Source organism: Amblyomma americanum, chromosome 3 (genome assembly GCF_052857255.1).
Source record: "Amblyomma americanum isolate KBUSLIRL-KWMA chromosome 3, ASM5285725v1, whole genome shotgun sequence".
Taxonomy (NCBI): Eukaryota; Metazoa; Arthropoda; class Arachnida; order Ixodida; family Ixodidae; genus Amblyomma; species Amblyomma americanum.
In genome coordinates this window covers 143,083,169-143,102,351 of record NC_135499.1, presented here as the reverse complement: position 1 = coordinate 143,102,351, position 19,183 = coordinate 143,083,169, and the positions used below count along the sequence as shown (strand labels likewise).

The 19,183-nt window shown below is 50.3% G+C and overlaps 1 protein-coding gene across 4 annotated transcripts in view; it reads right to left on the bottom strand.

The window, feature by feature from the left end:
• ssp3 (SCAPER domain-containing protein short spindle 3) overlaps positions 1–19,183 on the bottom strand; it is a 107,103-nt gene that overhangs the window by 7,223 nt on the left and 80,697 nt on the right. For all 4 annotated transcript variants that reach the window (XR_013313334.1, XR_013313335.1, XM_077658108.1 and 1 more), the window contains one exon: positions 16,484–16,520. Coding sequence is in view for 2 of the 4 variants with exons in the window: in XM_077658108.1 (XP_077514234.1) it covers positions 16,484–16,520 (37 nt within the window). In the remaining 2 variants the exon portion in view is untranslated. The remainder of the gene's footprint in view (positions 1–16,483; positions 16,521–19,183) is intronic.

The following is a 19,183-nucleotide window of genomic DNA, read 5'->3' as shown; positions in this document are numbered from 1 at the left end:
CGCAGTGGGAGAGGGGCGAGAAAAGGGAAAAAAAGAGGAGTGGGGGAGGGAAGCGGACAGCTCAACCCAGGAGCAGAACCATCGCGTCGACGCGAGCCCCTCTTAAGGCACTCCTCTCCACGCACCGGCAAGCACTCAGGGCGGTGACGTCACTTTCGAGAGGACACACACACACACTCTCAGCGCGGCCCATTAGCGACGTTTTCTCCCCACCTTCCCCCTTCCCCGACCGGTCCTCTTGCTCCTCCACTATCACCTCACCCTCGAGGGTTGAGGCCTGCCGCCACCTTTACACCTCATGCCTCCTTTTAAACAACGGGCCCTCAAAAGGCGGTTACGCAGCCCGGTGCAGCAAACCGAACCCACTCGTCCCGAAGAGGAGAGGGTGACAGAGGGGGAATGCTGGATCGGGCTGCTGCGCCTTCGCCTCCCTTTCGCCGTCCGGGGACGGTCGTCGCCACAGTCACAGCGCACCCGAAAGTAGCTGCTCTTCTTTCTTCCTGCGGGCGCAGCCTCGCCCCAGTGTTCTCCGAGTGCAGCTCAGATGGGGCGGGGAGAGCTCGCACGGCCCCATCCCTCGACTCGGCGCCTACGCTCGGCTGCCTTAAGCTGCCTGCCCTCGGAGCTCACCCGAACAGCGTAGCCGGGTGCGCTCGCCCGACTGGCACACTAAGCGCACGGCGCGTTCAGGAGTGCGAATTTTCGCTTTCGGGACGAGTGCTGAAAGCAGCTTGCATCCATTGACTCCCGATTAGTGAGATGGAAAAAAAAGGAAAGAAAGCGGGCAGGAGGAGTAGTATGCAGCTGTTCACAAAGTTCAACAGCGATGAACTCTGACATGGGTAGGCAACTGCGTGGAAAGCACCAACTCATGTCACGCGCTCCAGTGCACTCTTATAACTAGACCTTAATAAGCGTAGTACAGCAGGAAATAGCGGTTCGATTTGAACAGAATAAAGTGCAATGGGGTAGAACAGCCGGCCACTGCTCTGTGCCTGTGGACGCAAAAAAAAAAAAAAATTAGCACTGGCGGACGACTCTCACGCGTAAGGCAGTCAGAGTGACCATGCTATAACTTATTTCCTTTCATAGTCCTTCTTGTGCGTCACTTTAAGAACCGACGAAGAAGATAGCGATTTCCAGCCTCAGGCAGTGGAATACGTGAATCATCCGCGGACACGCGCTGAAAATCCGAACACTGATTGGTACAAAACCAGGAGGCTAGCCAATTGTAACTACACCCGTGGTCTTTAGATGAACTTCTCAGTGCTGTTCAAAACATGATTTCAACGGACAAATAAGAGTTACTAAGGGCTACGATAGCAGACTTGCTTTCTCTATCACTGAACCGCTTCGCATTTACAAGAGAACTATTTCAATGTGAATAGCCGACAGCGCACTTTCTTTTCATCAAGACACGGCCAACGCAGGTGTCCGCCGAGTAGCACAAAGCCTTGCCCGCTCAAGTTCCACAAGGCGACAGAGACGCATACACACACACATATACGGCACAAAAATCTTAACCAGCGGTCAGTGTCTGGGACTTTGAAGAAGTCCAGGCTGTTCCGAACCCACACATCCCTGACGTTCCTGCAATCGTCACGTGGCTGAAGAACGCAACCTCCCAGGAATCTGACGCAGCAAATTTCTTAAGGAGCCTAAAAACTAAGTCCTGACCCAGTTAGCTCTTAACCCCGGGTCCTTCTTTTTGAACTGGCGGGTTAAATACAAGCTTAGTCAAACGCCCAGAATATGACATACTTTAATAGCAACGACACAAAGTTCTCAAGCACTGCGACATAAAAGCCATGGGACAGCCGAAAATAATGGCGTTGTTTTGGACAGTCTAGGCACCCCATCAAACTGCACACCCAATGGCTTGTACAGTTTCACAAGTGGTTGCCTTCTCATACATCTAAAAATAGAACACTTGCAAATTAGAACCAGAAGAACGTGCACTGCGTACGATATGATGAAGGCAAATTTGATATAAAAGCCGTTAGTTATTCATGAAGCTGCAAAAAGGAGCTAATTCTGGTGGCCGGGAAGGGAGCAGGGTAGACCAGTCAGGCGGGCCGACCGTCAGTGCAGACGCATATGCGAAGAATAATAGAGAGAGGGAATAAGCTTGGAAAGGTTCCAGTCACGCAAAAGCTTTTAGCAACAAAAAGCAGGCAGGATAAAAAAACTGAAAAGTCAAGAAGAAAGAATTACAGCCAAACAGTCGCAAAATAAAAAAAAAAAGTAATGAGCGAGTTTGGGGAGGGAGACAGGATGAAAGGACGGAAGGAAGGAAAGATGACGCGGGTCGCCATCGGAAGTATCGGGATGAACCGGAAGTGGGATAGCTGAAACCAAACCGGAAGGTAGCGGGAGAGAGAGAGAGAGAGAGAGAGAGAGAGAGAGAGAGAAGGGGGAGGGTAAAGTAAGGAGCCCGCTCAAGCCGCGGCGTGCCGGAATGGAGGCAAAAGAGCGGAAGAAAAAAAAGAAGAAAAAAAGGAAACACCAGAGTTTCCGGCCCGCCGGTCACCAAACCACGCAGGTCCCGTGCCCACCGCCGGCAGAACAGATTAGCGCAGAAATAAAAAAAAAAGTCCACGCAACCAAAACGGCGGAGGCGTGTCTGCCGTCGAAAAGCCTCGTCAAAATGCACAGAGCGTGCGCTCTGCCCGGCACAAGCACATGGGGCGGATATCTAGGGCGCCCCAGGAGAGAAACCACAACGCATGCGTGTGTATTTTTATTGTTTTACTTCTATAATAGCAGAATTAAGTAACGTGGGATACGGAAATGAAAGAAGTAAGGCTCAGGTACCTCAACGCGTCAAATTCCAGATTAAGGCGTTTTATCCATTTGCAACCGTTCGTCTCACTTACTGCGACTCGACCTGTTTTTTTTTTATTTCACTATTTGCACTGTCCACAATCGTCAGTCTGCCCCTCAACATTGCACCGCGCGAATCTCCAGCGTTCATAAAGCACTTGATATAAATTATTTGAACACGCTTACTCGTCCAACACGAAACGAAATTCTCGCGACAACTCACTCACACGATCTGGCTCACTGGGCGATCTGTACCCTGCCTTCCAGCACGCTTCAGTCGCCCTAAGCCAAGACACTGTACACCCTGCATTCTTTTTTCCTGCATACTGCACACGTTTCAAGACCACCACCACTACATAGGGTCGGAGTTTTTTTCTCGCACTCTCACACTAGCATTTCTTTGCCACGGGGCTCGGATCGCCTCGCTCTCTTCGCCGAGTTCTCGAAGTCACCAGATTTGGAAGAAAAGAAAAAACCAGGGGAGGAGGTTATGCGGTTGGCAACGGTACGTGTGAGTTAACGTCTGAGCGAGGGCGGTAGTTTTCTAGTTCAGGGCAAAGATTCTTTTCTTCTTTTCCTCTCGTGGACACATTCTGTATGCAGGGGTTTGTGTGCCTGTATGCATATATATATTTTTTGTTGCGTTTGCCTCTCGACCAGAGGCTGGCTGCTGAAGACCACGGATCTGTCACGAGAGCCGAGGGTGAGTTTGCTCGCTGCATATATGCATGGACGTGTATGCAGTACCCACAAAACCCGCCGCCTCCCTACATACTGCTGCGAGGTAGTAGGTATTCACAATGCAGACGCGCCGGAGAGTAAAAGAAAGATGACGCTGTCTTGCTAGGAGCAGAGCGCGAGACAAACAAAAGAAAGCGCTGAACTAAGCAAAATGCTAAATAACTAAAAAGCACTTATATATACTACGAAAAAGGAGCCGCGGTTGGCAAGCACCCAAGTTTTTACGTTCCATCTTCTCCTTTCCTTTCTTTGCTTGGACGGCTCGAAAAAAGTACGTAAAAACAGCAAGCATCGATAGAAGAACAAAAGAGCGCCCAATACTGCAAAGAAGAAAAAAAAAATAAAACGCCAACAAGGCGTAAGAATGTTAGCGCCGCCAAGAATACCCGGCGGAGAAGCGCTCGTCAAGAAATAAATGTTCTCACGGCAGTACCAAAAGCAAAGGCAGCGAAAGAAATAGGAACAAGAGCCCGAGCTGAGAGCGGGAGAGAGGATGCAGGAGGAGAGAGCCAGGGAGCAGAGCTCGGCAACGCAACCACAGCCAGATTTCTAAACAAACAAAAAGGCGACTCGCAAACGTGGTTGGCTGTCGCTAAGCAACGAGGGCGGAACGCTAGGCGACCAATCAAGGGCGCTCCTCCTTTTAGAGAGCGAGAGCGCCGATCGAAACAAATGTGGTGAGAAAGGGCACGAGAGGATGTCACCGCTAGAAAAAAAAAAAGCTAAACGGGAAGTTGAAAAGGACTCGCCGCATTTTTTTCCTATGCGTTGCAACAACGCCATGTTGGATGGCGTAAGAATATCACTCCCGCTTTGCCCACGCCAAAAAAAAAAAGGGGGGGGGGGGGGGGGGAACGCGGGTACCGAAAGTGCAGTTGCACAGCAGCGAATAAAAACGCCGAATCGCAAAAACAACTGCGTGAGCGAAGAAAAGCGGAGGATAATAGACAGAAGCCAAAACGCTTAATGCAAAAACTGAGCTACTGCACTATGCTGGAAATAATAAAAAGCGGCATCATGATGAAAACTTTTGTCGAAGAAAGCAAATCGCAAGCGAATACGCTGAAGCGGAAGGGCAACACTCATTGAAGGAGCTGCAGGAAGAAAACGAACCGCGTTCAAGAAAAACAGCTCACAATCTCGAAACACGTTGGAGAGGTTAAACAGAGGAGGGCCAGCGATGAAACGGCTGTCAACACTGGTGCTTCTATGTCCAAACACCGCAGGTTTCCGTGCGTTGCTAGTAACAGCTCGCACAATTTCGAATAGGTTCGTTTTACTCGCAGTAAAATAACGAAAGTATTAGCACTGGACGGCCACTTGAAACTAGAGAGAAAATCAACGCCATCTACGCTTAGACTAGGAAATAATTAAGCAACTAAAACCAGCCGATAGAAGCGTTCCCCTAGAAAGAGAGATCATGCCTATTTCAATTAGGCAAGTCGTAGAATTACCCGAAAATTAGTTGCTCCCGTTGCACCAAAAAAAAGCATGTAAGCGATTCAATGCCATACGCGCGTGAGGTGTTTCTAAATCAGCACACAACTAAACGAATGCGCACATTTTAACAGTTATTGCTAGACGCGTGCAAACAGCACTTTTTCAAAGCTAAATCGAATATGAATGGCGTTGATAAAACCGACTGGAATACGAATTCAATATTGTTACGAATATTCGCTACAACTTATGAAGTTATAGTTGTCAAAAGACGTTGTCATCGATCTAAAAAAATTGTCATCGATCTACGACGGGGACGCAACTCGAAAGGAGTATGTTACCTCTATGATTTCCGTGTTATACGCATCGGAAACAACGATTTGGTAGCAGCGACCGCCAGTAAACAGCGCCACCTTTCAGCAGACGAGAGGGGCGAGAGCCATGTTTGAGTCATGGCTCCAAGATCAGGCATATAGGCAGGGTTTACTGAACCTGCCGGAGCCCTGCCGCAAAGTATTCTTATAGGCAACGTATGAGCATTTTGAAAGGCGCCAAACGAATAGACCATGTCCCAGCGCAGAAGAATTCATTCCGCACTGATCGTTGCAGCACACTGTGCGGCATCGATACAGGGCGTTTTGAAACAGCCGCTACGCCGGGCCTTATTCGAATTTCAGAACGTATACGGTTGATTTTAAATAATTTTGAACATGCACTATTTGTTCAGACCACGCACGAAAGCACAGAAACGAGGACAGGGAGAAACGTAGACAACAAAAGGGCTCACTTGCAACTGATCATTTATTGACATTGATGCAAGTTTATACAAACATTCACTCATGACGCCATCCAACTTAAATACCGACATCAGGTGGCCGAAGCGCGGCCACAGGTTAGACGACGTGATGAATAAACGTGTCTGTATACTTGCATCAGTGTCAATAAATGATCAGATGGAAGTGAGCGTTTATGTTGTCAACATCTTGCCTTGTCCACGCTTGTGTGCACTCCTACAAGTTTCAGGAAAATGCAACACCAACTAGCACAACAATCCGTGCTCTTTAGCACTATTTGATCCATTCGATTAATCAAACAGGAGGGTATTCTATTCACTATTCGAAGATTTCGAACATTTACACACAGTTGTTCCTTCACCTACGCGTATCTAAATTATCAGTTTGGCCCTATTAAATTTGTCACAGCCATTTCAATGCCTTTCAAGACAGCAGCGACGCCGTCAGAAAGACTGCCGAGGCTTCCTTCCAATTTTGTTCTACCTCCATACATTGCCTTTCAAGGCAGTTTTCCTCCTTCCAAAGAAATCGTCTCGACTATTGTCTGCGACCACTCACCATGTAAAGCATGCTTTCCTGAACCAACGAGCACCTGGCGGTGAAGACTATTCACCGGCACTCGCTTGCACTGTAAAGCCTGCTTTTCTGCACCGTACTCCACCTAGCAGTATAGACACCTCAGTCCCTTATGCATTTGCCCAGTAAAGCGTGCTTTTATACACTAGAACCCACATGGTGAGGCGGACTACTCTGTCCCAACCCACCACCAAACCATTTTGCCCTGTAAAGCGTGCTTGTCCGCACTAAAGCCCACCTGGCGGGGAGGATTACTCTGTCCCTCCACCTACCAAATCAGCCCTGTAAAGCGTGCTTTTCAACACGAAGACCTATGTAGTGGAAAAAACTATTTTGTCCCCCAGCCCACTTGCCCTGTAAAGCGTGCTTTTCTGCAAAACTATACACCTAGTGAGGAAGACTACTCTGTCCCCCAGCCCGTTTGCCCCGTAAAGCGTGCTTTTTTGCACTAAGACCCATCTGACGGAGAAGACAAATGTGTCCCACGCGATTGCCCTGTAAAGCGTTGTTTTTTTTTTTTCTTGCACTAGAACCAACCTGGCAAGAAAGCATGCCATGGTCGGGTTTCGAGTTGCTGGTGGCTCAAGGAAGATTATCGAGGGCTCATTTAAAATTCGATAAGATAAAATATTGCGATGCCAGGCGTGATAAAATAAACGTCACTCCTGTGCAGTCGGAACGTAGGCCGTTCAAGTTTGAACCAAAAGTTCGGCATTGACGCAAAATTACTTTCTCAGCATTCGGAAGTTGTCGATTGGAGACAAGATCGGTATGTACCAACAAAATGCGTAGATATCGGTGCGCAATGTTTTTGACTGAGCTGTAATCAATGTTTAGGTTTCAGATCGTAGCACGAAACCAGCATTGCAATACATTTTGCAGGCCTTTAACGGCAGGCAACGAACGTTTACCACGTTTTCCAGGAAAAAAAAAAATCGGAAGCAATCGCACTTATTTCCCTTTGGTAGTAGAAGTTTCACTTTTGACGGTGCACATGCAAATTATACCAAGACAATAAATTTTTACTTCTCATATGTGTTAAAAACCGAACTCCGAATTTTTCATTACAAGTACTTTGATGTAGTTTACTGTCAAATGAAAGTGGAAGGTCAATTCAGCCACTTGCACAACCGCTGATTCTAGTGAACTGCAAGAGGGTTTTAAGCCAGTTTTAGGGTGATTTTTTAAACTTCGCAGATGTTTCTTTTAAACGCTGTCATAGATACGTCGATGCGGTCTGTTGAGCTGGATTGTACAGCTAGGCGGACATCATGTACCTCATTTGGATCAATAATTATACGACTGACTTAAATGAACTTTTTATTTCAGATTTTAGGGGGCAAGGTTATATTGCGAAATTGATGGCCGTCGACATTAATGTGGCCCATGTTCTATATTCTCTTAACAGGCAATGTGGTTCGAAATATCCGACGTCAAAAATACGCATTCTAAATCTTTTTTTTTTCCTCGCGCAAATATGCCCTTTGGCATAAGAGGGTTATAGGTACGTGTGCAGGCCGATTTCGGCTACGAACGCCAACAAGGCCCGGTATTGGAGCCCATGGGTCCAGATTCGAGTGTCCGGTGGTCGGCTGGGGTGGCAACCCTGAATGTCGAGGTGTCACTTGCGTGGCTCCCAAAGTCCAGGGCAAATTAGTATTAAGTGAGGTAACGTCGCCTCTGTAGCAGAAGCGGGAGAAGAAACTTGAGTTGGCTTTCCCGCATTACCTAACACTAAAATGGCGTCGCTAAGCGTGATATCGTCGCTGCAATGAAGTTAACTTCTACGTCATCAAATCCACCAACTGCACCCGTATTTGAGGCTTAAGATATGCAAGAGACATCATTTTACAAATGCGCAATGCGGCAAAGCCCACTCAATGAGCGTTCAAATGTGTATTAATGCGACAGCGTTAAGGGTCCCGTGTCGCAGAAAAGCCGGTGTCGTCGGCGTCGGCGGCGTTGGCCGTGAGCGAAATATCCTCCTCCTCGCAATGTACGCCACTGCCCCAACAGATAGCGTGGCTCCTTCGCTCACTCTACCCTATCTCCCCGCGACGCGCGGCGAGCACTTACCCTCATTCCTCCCCCACTCTACTCTACCCCCCCCCCCCCCCCCCCCCCAGCGCAGCGACCATCCCCTCAGAAGAGAGAGATAAAAGCACGCACTGTGCCCCCCTTTCCACTCCCAACAAGAATCAACTCGCGCGACGGCAGCGCCTCCCGCTCGTCTCGTTCGAGCGCTGTGGGACCGTGCGGGCACGCAGGAATCGCGCGGTGAGCGGCGAACAACGCAGCGCACATCCAAAGCGCGTTCGCCATGAAGCTTGCGGCTTGCTGCTTGTTCGTACGGCGCGGAAGCTATGCTGGCGTTCGTGGCATCGGGTTTGTCGAGAGCGATGTGCCGACGAACTACGACTGCAACTTGAGTCCCGCGCGTTTCGGCAGGGCGCCTGGCAGCGCTTCTACGTGGTTTGCCGCTCCGCGCGTACGTTTCACCGTACGTAGCAGAGCGATTTGTCCAACGGGCAAGGCGTTGCGCCGAACGGGCGATGGCGTTCCATAGACTCCCTGGCAGCGCTGCAACACGCTGTCGCGTTCCAGTCTGAAAGGCGAAGCTTAAGCGTCCTCCATTTTTTTTTTAATTTCGATATTTCGAACCACACTGCCGATCAAAAAAATTTAGCCACAGCTCACCTTCGATGTAGACGGCCATCAATATTGCAATATATCCTTGACCCCTAAAATAAAAAATAACAAAACTTTATATTTAATTTTAGCTAATTAATCATTTAATTATTCAACAAAATTGTTACGAAGACGACGAACAAGAGGGCAGTGGCGCGGGTCGGCGCGCTCGCGCTAGGCCCGCAGCCATTAAATCATATTTCATCTGTCATCATGTCGTCCTGTTCCTTGGCTTGCCACGTCGTAACATTTGGTGGAGGTGCCGGGTCATCCTGGTCCCTGGAGCATCCCCGCCTTCTGCTCGCCTTGGTCGTCGGCCGAGGGGACCTGGACTCCGCCGCCCGGCTCGACATCAGCTCGACCTGACCAGAACCGACCAGCCGCTTTTCCCCGCACCGTCCCCAGCCCCGACCACTAGACACGACTACAAGGACCAGACAAACAACGACCCGAACCAAGACGGCACCCCGCTCAAGCTGTCTGGCGAGACCATAAACCTTGACCTTAGGCTCTGGGCGACCGACCGATGGACTTGAAGCTCCGGGGGCAACCGTTCATCAAGTCATCTCGTTCATCTTGGTGTCAAGCCTTTCATCTTCTTCTCTCCTTTCTGGCCATGCTCACCGTTACCTCACCCTTCAGAATTCAAGCAATCGATCGGGACGATCACTCGGTGGCCCCGGATAATGTTACGAAGAAGACGAAGAAGCGGGCAGGGGCGCGAGGTACATAATCTCGCGTCTCGCTGTACAATGCAGCTAAACTTTCCACACCGACGTATTTCTTACAGTTTGCAAAATAAAAACTGCAAAGGTTAAAATAAAACCACCCTGTATAAACTGCTTTACCAATCGGGATTAGGCAACCTAGAGGCAACATGGCGACGGTTCGGCAACTCAAAGTATCAGCTTAGACGTTTCCGGGGTACTCTGCAAAATTATAAGCCACAGCATTGTAAGCTGTGCTACAGTTTCCCAAAAATATTTTGCCAGATACGAAATAGGCCGTGGTTCTCCCAGAGAGTTGCTGTCAGGTCATGCCTGCGTAGCACGTAACGCAATCTTTACGGCTAAAGTATGCACGGCGTCAAGCATGACATAGGGGGCGCCTGAAAGTACTTGCTCGAAGTGGTTGACCAACAGCCACAAACTGGACGTTTCATTCTCTCTTATGTGAACTTCAGTTCCCACGGATGCCCCGGAATCTCACGGAAGATATAGTCAGAAGGGAAATTCTTACTGTCGATTTTGTACACGCTAGCTGGTGACATCTGTACTTCGCAACTTGAACTATCGGAACCCACATCCGCAAGCCCACTCCGCCATGTTCATCAGCCTCACTTGGCGGAGCACATTTCCCGCGCAGATGCAACCATCTAACAAAAAACAAACGATGTGCCACAGGTTTAGCGTAATTTTTAAAAGAACTGCAGGATAAACAAACAACATAAATCAAGAGGCGTTTGGCGATACTGTCCTAAGGCGTTCAAGATGTACCATCGGAGAGCTAGATATCGCGAGGGACTGGAAGAGGTAAAATCGGAATAGTGCGGCTGCCCTCGCGACCAGCAGACATCAACAAAACTTCGGAGCAGTTCGCCCACCGTTGCCTTCTGATCGACGCGCTATTATACAGACCAAAGCACCTGCTGGATATCGACAGCAAAAACAGTGACCCGGATGCGACTGAACAAAAGCGAGAATTGTGTCAGCTTTGCTCCGTGTTCGCTGGCACAAAAACAAAAATATGATCTCAGTGCCTTCGCCTGGCCTGTGCCCGTCAAGTAAAGGAGCTGATCCACACACAAAGTAAACTTTGTAAACGATGATGACACGTAGTGCTAAGCCTACGACCCGCAATACCACAACATACAATACGTTGAAAAGAATTCACAGATACCAAAAGAGGTGAACTTCAATAAGTCGCGAGTGGACCCATGCCCGTGCCCAGCTCCTTAGTTGCGAAAGACGTGATTCATGGGGAGTGCACTTTGCAGGTAACATCTGCGAATGTCGCGTTTTTTGTGAGGGCGTTAGGCAAAGGTCGCGCGAAAGAGATCGCCGAGTGTAACCTGGTACGAAAGCTGGTGGCGATGGGTTCCAGCTGCATGACAATGTTCCAGTTCGCAAACGCGGCAAGAAAGCGCATTTCGTCTTGCGAAATGTGGCAATACGTCACCATTCGCCATACTCACCGGATTCGGACCCTACTGAAGATTTTCTCTTCCCTAAGTTGAAACTTCAACTATCTAAGCTGTCGACGTTACGACACTGACGACATACAACCAATATGAGGCGGGCATTCTACGTCGCCATAAACTTTCAAAACGCTTCGAACAAGCTATCAGCCAAGCAAGTGCTACGTGGAGTCAGAAAAAAATTTGGTGCAAACGAAGTAACGCGTTTGATTCATTTTCGAAGACTGACCTGAGATTTTGTTTTCAGGCTGCGCACTGCTTTCATATTCCCCGGTACGACTATGCAGGTATCACGTGGTCGGTGTCTTCCGGCATAATCCTTTTTTTTATAAATCACGAAGCAGTCGTCCCAACCTTTCTTACCAGCGAGGCGGAAAGAAAAGCTTTCAACTGAGTTTGAAGTGTACAACGCGTCAACGTTATGAATACAACACCAACCACACATGAGACCACGTCAATGAATCTAGAACAACCTGTTTTCATTAGCCCTTTAACGTCAACTACGAGCTGCACTCGTCATGGGGAAATCGTATCACTATCGCAAATGACGAGTCACACTCGTCCGGCCCAATGTTGCGTTGTTGCCTGCGCCAAAGGACAGTTACAATCTGCAACTGCGCTGGTTGTAATTTTGAACGCTAGAGGGCGGTAGTTGCCTATGAAACTCGCTTTGAGCCTTTTGTGCGTGTTTTAAGCCCGACAACAGCCACTGTCCCCCTAAAATCACCAAAACAATTAGGCGATTTGGGTACATTTTTGCCGGGAAAAATTTGGCGGTTAAAGGGTTATACATAGCACCCTGTTAGTATAAGCGCACGGCTCCAAAGCAACCACCCTCAAACAAGCCTACAAACACGCACGCCTCTTTAGTACCCGCGTAGCGGGGAGCTTTGCATAAAGAGCGCAACTCCAGTCACAGAAAGCTAAACAACTTGCACGGCAGAGTTGAAAGCCTCGCCACAAGATGCAGGACGGCAATGTTGCGCTTTTGTCAGACGGGAGCACACACCGCGCAGTCCGCCACAGTGATGCAAAGCACCGACCGGCTCATTGAAAACGCACCCACCGGTCCTCGCAGATCCTAGCAGGAAGTGATTGAAGTATAGGAGGAGGAGGAGGAGGAGGAGGAGGAGGAGGAGGAGGAGGAGGAGGGGGTTATGTCCATTCGCTGCACTCACTCCCCTCGCCACAGCTGCCAAAGCTATCGAATTGATCAGCGCGGTGCGGGTGCGGAGTCACCGCTGCTGCCACCGTAGAGCTTTGCCCTAACTCTCACGCGTATGCCACGAGAGCAGCAGGCGAAACGGCGAGGACATTTCGGGATAAACTCCGCCGGGCGCGCCCCCGTGAGCTCACGCGGCGAGAGCGCGCGTCCCCAGCCTTTCTCCCTCCCTCCCTACTACCAACCTTTCCTTCCCGCGCACACGGCAGAAGAAAAAAAAAGGAGGGGGGTCTGCTATTAGGAGACGAGAGCGGCCACTCCTCGCCCGCGAAACGGCTAACGCGCAAACAGCGCGCTCGCCGCCGCAAATCCCGCGCTCTAATGAATAAATTAGCCGCTGCGTCGGCACGGCGGAGATTATCGCGGCATTTGGGGATTATGTGCCGGACTGCTGGGGAGGTCCGAATAAAACCGGCTAAGCACGAGAGGGAAAGGCGGCCCGGACGGGGGAAATGTGCTGCATAACGCGGCCCCAGAAAAGGAAACACGCGCCCCATAAAACGACGGGGTAATGCGGCCACCGTGCTCGCTGTAGCGGCCGGAGCTCTATGCGGACGGTCCACCAGAGCGGCTACTCCTCTGCTACGCGCATGGATGGCGCCCTGCCAGCGCGCACGACGATGCCAAAATGCTATGGCGGGGCCAGGCACCTACCACTTTTCCCGTCTCCAAGCATTGAGTCGTCAGCTGTCGATAAAATAAACAATGTAAAAGCGCCGCAGGGAGATGCTTGAGAAACTGTGCATGGACGGCGTCAAAGAAGAGTCTGCCGCAGCGCAGGTAATACGGACAGCCACAATGCTGCTCGTGATCAAAGATGTTCAACTCCTCGACGCCGAGGGCGTTTGTAATGAGGCTGACGAGGGGAAAAAATGCTTCGTTGAACAGTGGCCGAGTAGAAGCAGCGGAGATCAAATTCCACAAACTCTCCACTTTGTTTCTTTTCGTCCCTGAGCGGTGGTTACTGTTGTCCATATACCCACAATGGGTAATCCCCGACTCACGGCGTTCCGTTCTTATGTGTGCTGTCCACCTCGAAATTGCACAAATCGCTGCCACGTAACGGGAAACATACAAATAAATAATAACGAATCAAACAATACAAAGTGAATGGCGGAACAGCCACTCATGGACACGCCGTGCTACCCCTGCACTGCTGAGTAATACACACGGTCGACGCCCTAAGGCCCAAAAAAACACGAGACAAAACAAATCTGTCAAGTGTGGGTGCTTTGCTGTCTAACGCGTTAAACTCGGCGAAAGCTGTCGCTGTGGTGCTGCCTGTCTTTTCCCGGTGCCTAGCAACCTGGACTACAACAACGAACGCAACGGGCGCACAGTCACGTGCTTGGCACTTGTCACACGTGATGACAAGAGACCATCACGTGAGCGGAGCTGACGGTCTAAGCTCAGAACCCGCCAGGGAGGGCTCCGCAAACAGCCTCCGATGCAATACAGGCTGCTGCGTATCAGGAAAGCGCTGCCAGAGCTGCGTGACCATTTTTAAGGGCATCGCACACACGGCACTCGCAACTGACGTTATACAACATGAAATGTTGGGCGAGTCGGTCATACGGCTTCTAAAAAGGATGGCCGACTACACAGACAAAAAACTGAGGCTACGATGGTTTCATCTGGGCGCAGCACTTTAATCCGCATACCGAAAGAACCTATCCCGAAAGCAAGCAACGCGATCAGCATAGCAGGCAAGTCCTCCCAGCGAATTGACACACTGCCGCTCCGTTTCGGGAGCTGCTCCATCCAGCGGTTACCAATTGGCCTGAGAGCTCGCGGCGAAGTGTGCGTCTCAAACGCTCCGACAAAGGATAAACGAGGCCCACCCTCCTCTCCTGGAGACGGGAGAGAGGCAGGCAACGCAGACAGGACGCCGCCAGACGCGGAGGCGAGAACAGAAGGCGTGGCGTTTACCCACGCACTGCGCTGGGACAAAATTAAACGCTGATCCGCTCCAACTAATCATCCATCCCCAGTCAGCTCGCTCCCCGCCCATCACGCGGAGCAGCGCGCCCAAGATGCGCGCGGAACGGATTAGGCAAATTTTCGGCCGCCGCAAAAGCTTGCTTTGGGCTTCCCGCCTCTAGCGAGTGGCCGGTAGCCCGATCGATCGGCTGAGGGTATATCGAGTCAACTCGTGCGCCTGAACAGATGATCAAAGAGTAAGAAAAACAAAAACTAGCCGCTACTCCTCGCGTATTCAATGCCCTCAAATTGAGCCCGCGGAGCCGCAGTGCGTTTAAGTCGGTCGCCGCGTCGTTTATAACAGCTCGGGCTAATATGCAGTACTTTAATGTCGTTTTGGAGCAAGAATTTATTGAACAAACCAAGTAAAATGCGCAAATGCAAGCAAAAGTTTTCAAGTTACACGATGGGATAAACGGATGCCAGAAAACAGCGGCTCCCAATCTGAAAACAAGGTTCTATAGTTCAAAATTTAGTGAAGAATTTCGTCTGATGTAAGCCAGTACAGGTGTCTTCGACGTGAGTAGTATTTCGCAAGGCGTACCCGGGAAGGGAAGTAGAGGGAGGGGGAGAGGGGGGGGGGGGGGGCTTGGTGCCGCTTCTATTTTTTTTATCACTAGGACTTGTTTTCTGTCTGTAGCGCACTCCACGAAAATTTAAGAAAGTCGAAATAGACGACTACTTTCAATGGAAGGACAACGCAAACTTTATGATAATAGCAGCTCCGTAAGTGCTGTAAACGAGACACAAGCAGGGATGCAAGGCCAAACTCTTAAGTGGCAGCTAAGGTATTTTAGCACATTTCTGCCTTGTTTGAAATGCAAACAAAAAGGTTGGAAGAAAAAGGCCGCATGAACTTTAAGCATTTCGAGCTGACTTCGACACTCTTCAGACTAAAGCGGGAAGCCTTCAAACAGTTTACGAGCCAGCAGAGCCAAGCGAAAAAGAATGCTCCCCTAGCGTACGGTTTTGAATTTTCATTTCATGGACTGTGATAAAAACTAATAAGCCCTGCAAAGCATGCCGACCGGAGAACACACGCGATAAGCGTTACGCACGAATTCGTCCTAAAAGGTTAGATCCGACCATGACCTTTTCCAATAAATGAAGAATTCCGCGCAGCCCCCCCCCCCCCCCCCCCCCCCCCCCCCAAGCTTGTCTCATAGATGGAGACTGGCGTCGCTGTCACGGGTAGGTACGCATTATTGAGAGCAAAAGTGTGACCCCCCCTCCCCCCCCCCCCCCCCTTCAAATTCTGACTCGTGCCACTCCCGAGTGGGAGCGCCACCTTACAAAGCGCTTCTGGTGTCGAGACCGTCGCAGCGGGCCCGTCTCGACACCAGAAGTGATTTCTCAGGTGGCGCCCCCACGCAGAGTGGCACGTGTCAGAACTTAGAAAAGGGGGGAGGGGGGGCTTTACTGCGCATGACGGTACATACATCATGGGCATCATCATCACATCATCATCTTGTGGCGCCAGTGACCACTGAGGAGCATGTACTTTCAGTACGAAGACTGTAAATGTGCACGAAAGAGTGGCACTGGCCACGTCCTTGGCGCGTTTCGAGAGCAGGACACTCTCGGAGGACCTTGCACTCGGCTCTTGGTCATAAAGATTAAGCGTAGAAGCGCGGACGCTTCTGCGTTTTTTGCGCTACATGAGTCTTGATTCGCGGTTGCGACAGGCGCGCTGCTCATGTGGTTATGTATACATATATTCCCATCTCTCTTCTATCAACATCGTCACCCATCCTATCCTCTTCCTTTTTCCACGGGGCAGAGTAGCAGACCAGATGATGGAGAACTTGGGCCGACTTCTCCGCCTTCCTCTTAAACACACCTCTCTCTACTAGCTCGCGCTTTTCCGGCTAAAAGCTTCAACAATTTAGTTTCGGTTTCTGGTTTTTTACCCACATGAACTGACGGCCAAGTTGCGCAGTCGATCTCCATACAGCCTAGCGCATGGATGAACGTGCGCAGAGACGCACACGTAAATATCGATATGAAGTAAACCAGCGCACACACCTCGTTTTTTTCCGCAGTGAAGGTCCAGCAGGCATTCCTGAAAGGAACGAAAGAAAAAAATTAAAAAATTAGCCACCGCATCTTAGGTGTGCACCGCGATGCAGTAGATACAGACAGCTCATTGCACGTGTAGCCTCGCACAGGTATACGAGAAAGAAGAATCGACACCTCTACACATAGACTGTTAGCCTATCAAAAGATGGCACATACTCACACTGGGGGATCGGCCCGATTCTTGGCCGATCCCCCAGTGTGGGTATGTGCCATCTTTTGATAGGCTAACAACAACAGCGACTGCTGGGCTGTTAATGACCACGGAAAAGCCAATCCTTCCCTCCTCCCTCCCCCCCCCCCCACACCAAGAAGGCGCACATACTTGAATCTCACACTGTTCCCCATTTACACACTTTGTACTGAAAGCGAAACAATGCGCCTAAAGGATATACCTCGTAAAAACGGCTATTAATGGTCATCATTAAATACCAACTCCTCCTCCTGAGGAGCCGGAAGCGAGAATATCTACTTCTCGTTAAATATTAACCGGCAACATTTTATGCCCTCTCTCCTGCAATGCACAAAAGAAAGCGACGGTCGCCGAATGCAGCTCCAACTGTCGCAGTAGCCGCGTTAACCTCAGGCACCGCATCTTCGTATTTTTAGTAGTTTGTTCTGTTGTGTCATTTAAATTTTTCCAAGCTGACTTGCCAGTTAGACTTTTTTTCTTCGTCCATCCCTGCGGCGAGACACGCTTAAACATACTGAAAGCAGACAATCCAACAATTCTTTTGTTCTTTCTTTTCTAATATGAGGACATATTTGCTACAGCTACATTGTGCGCTCGGCCTGCCGTACAAAAATAACCCTCTTCTGTGCCACGTGCAGCGATGCAGCTACAATTATAGATGACGCGGCGAGGTGTAGGCAGCGTTCTTCAAGAGAGAGAGAGAGAGAATGCACTTTACATGCGCGAGTCGTGTGTTAGCCGCGAATCTGGCAGCGGTCTTGCCGCGCGAATGTCAGCACATCACGGCGACATTATTTACAAATGACCGCCAAGACGTGCCCGAACTCCACGAGTCGCGGGATCAAACGCGCGTGCCTTCGAGGCACCAGGAGACACTTCGTCATCCGTCCACGCGAGGTCTGGTACAGGACATAGGCATCACCTTCTTCTTCTTCTTCACCCCAGGTATATGGCACATACCCACGCGGGGGGATTAGCCAAGGTGTAGTTGAATAAACAAATAAGTTTCCATGGAAGATGATGACAAACAAGTAGCACCAATCGTGAATTTTGAAAAATCAATGAATAAAAACAAGAGAACAATATTGACAGTTAAATAACAAACAGCATTTTGGTGAAAAAGAAGAGCTCGTAGAATTTTAAAAGAATTAGCACATCAACCTACCAGTTGCAATTATGTAATCGTGGAGAAACCCACAAATAGAACCCAATGCAAATCCCTTGGCGTTCGCACCAAACGATCGCCATCGCATATTCTTCTTCTTCTTCTGTGGATTATGGAAGGATGTAAAGTGGGAAGACACGGGCTTGTCTACCGGAGGGCTAGCCTCCACGCCCACTGCCAGCATGTCATAGAAGGAGGTGGGGGAGGGGGAGAGGATTGATTAAGAGAGGGTAGGCGCGCAGGCGCAAGGCCCACACAATTCAAAGGAGAAAGCGTCAATTCAAATTCAATCCAATCCAATCCAATCGGCCAACGGAACAGCAGCCCTGCACAGCGCGAGTGTGGCGCAGGCCCATGTACTACACCGGCGACGGCCCGGAGAGCCAGGGCGGGAGCGAACAGGACCCGGCCGGCGACCGGCAGCTGTGCCTTCCGCCGCTGGCCCCGCCGCCGGACGCCGAGTCCGTACGCGCCGAGCGGAGGAGGACGTTCCTCACGTTGGGCCTGTGCGCCGCCGTGCTGTTCGTCATGGTCGTTGCGTACGTCTCGTTCATGACGTCCATCGAGACGGCCGCGCTGTCCAGGTCCGCCAGGAACGCCACCTCCTTCGGCCACGCCCACGACCGAGAACAACCCCGTCCGACTACGACGCACCACCGGCCACCGCGGCACCCGACTGGCGACAACGCTTCGCAGACAGACTTCTAGCACCTGCCGGAGTCGACGCCGTACGGTCAAGTCCCGTGCTTACTACTTCAATGTGCCTTGGCTGTATCCAGACAGTAAAGGGCCGGGCGCGGGAAAGGCGTGCGATGAACTACTGCGCTTTGTGTTCCTTTCGTTGTTCCTTTCACAAGCTGTTTCGTCCGTGACCCTGAATTTTCGACACGGCCGTGCCTGTGCTACATGACATACTCGTTTTGCCTTCACCGCTCGACCAGATGCGTAAAAAGAATCCTCGCCGCGGTTGCATAAGCACCACAAATGCGGATGAGTGCGAGCCTCTTAGGACTGCACGTTGCGATTCGCATGATTGCCGATGCAATAGACCCTCTGATCCCACCATCCAGTGACGACAGGCCGAGCCAAAAAAGGAAATGATGGACGATTTCCGTACGTACAAAATTTGTGTGGTTTGTCGGTGCGGCATCTTGAGCGCGACTTATACGTGAAAAGTATGCTTCGATACAACGAACTCTGTGCACAGCTTTATAGGCAATCGCCAACTGACCATTTCAAAGCTGCTGTTCCCACAAAGCAGTAAACAGCACCACGACACGAGTTTGTTGAT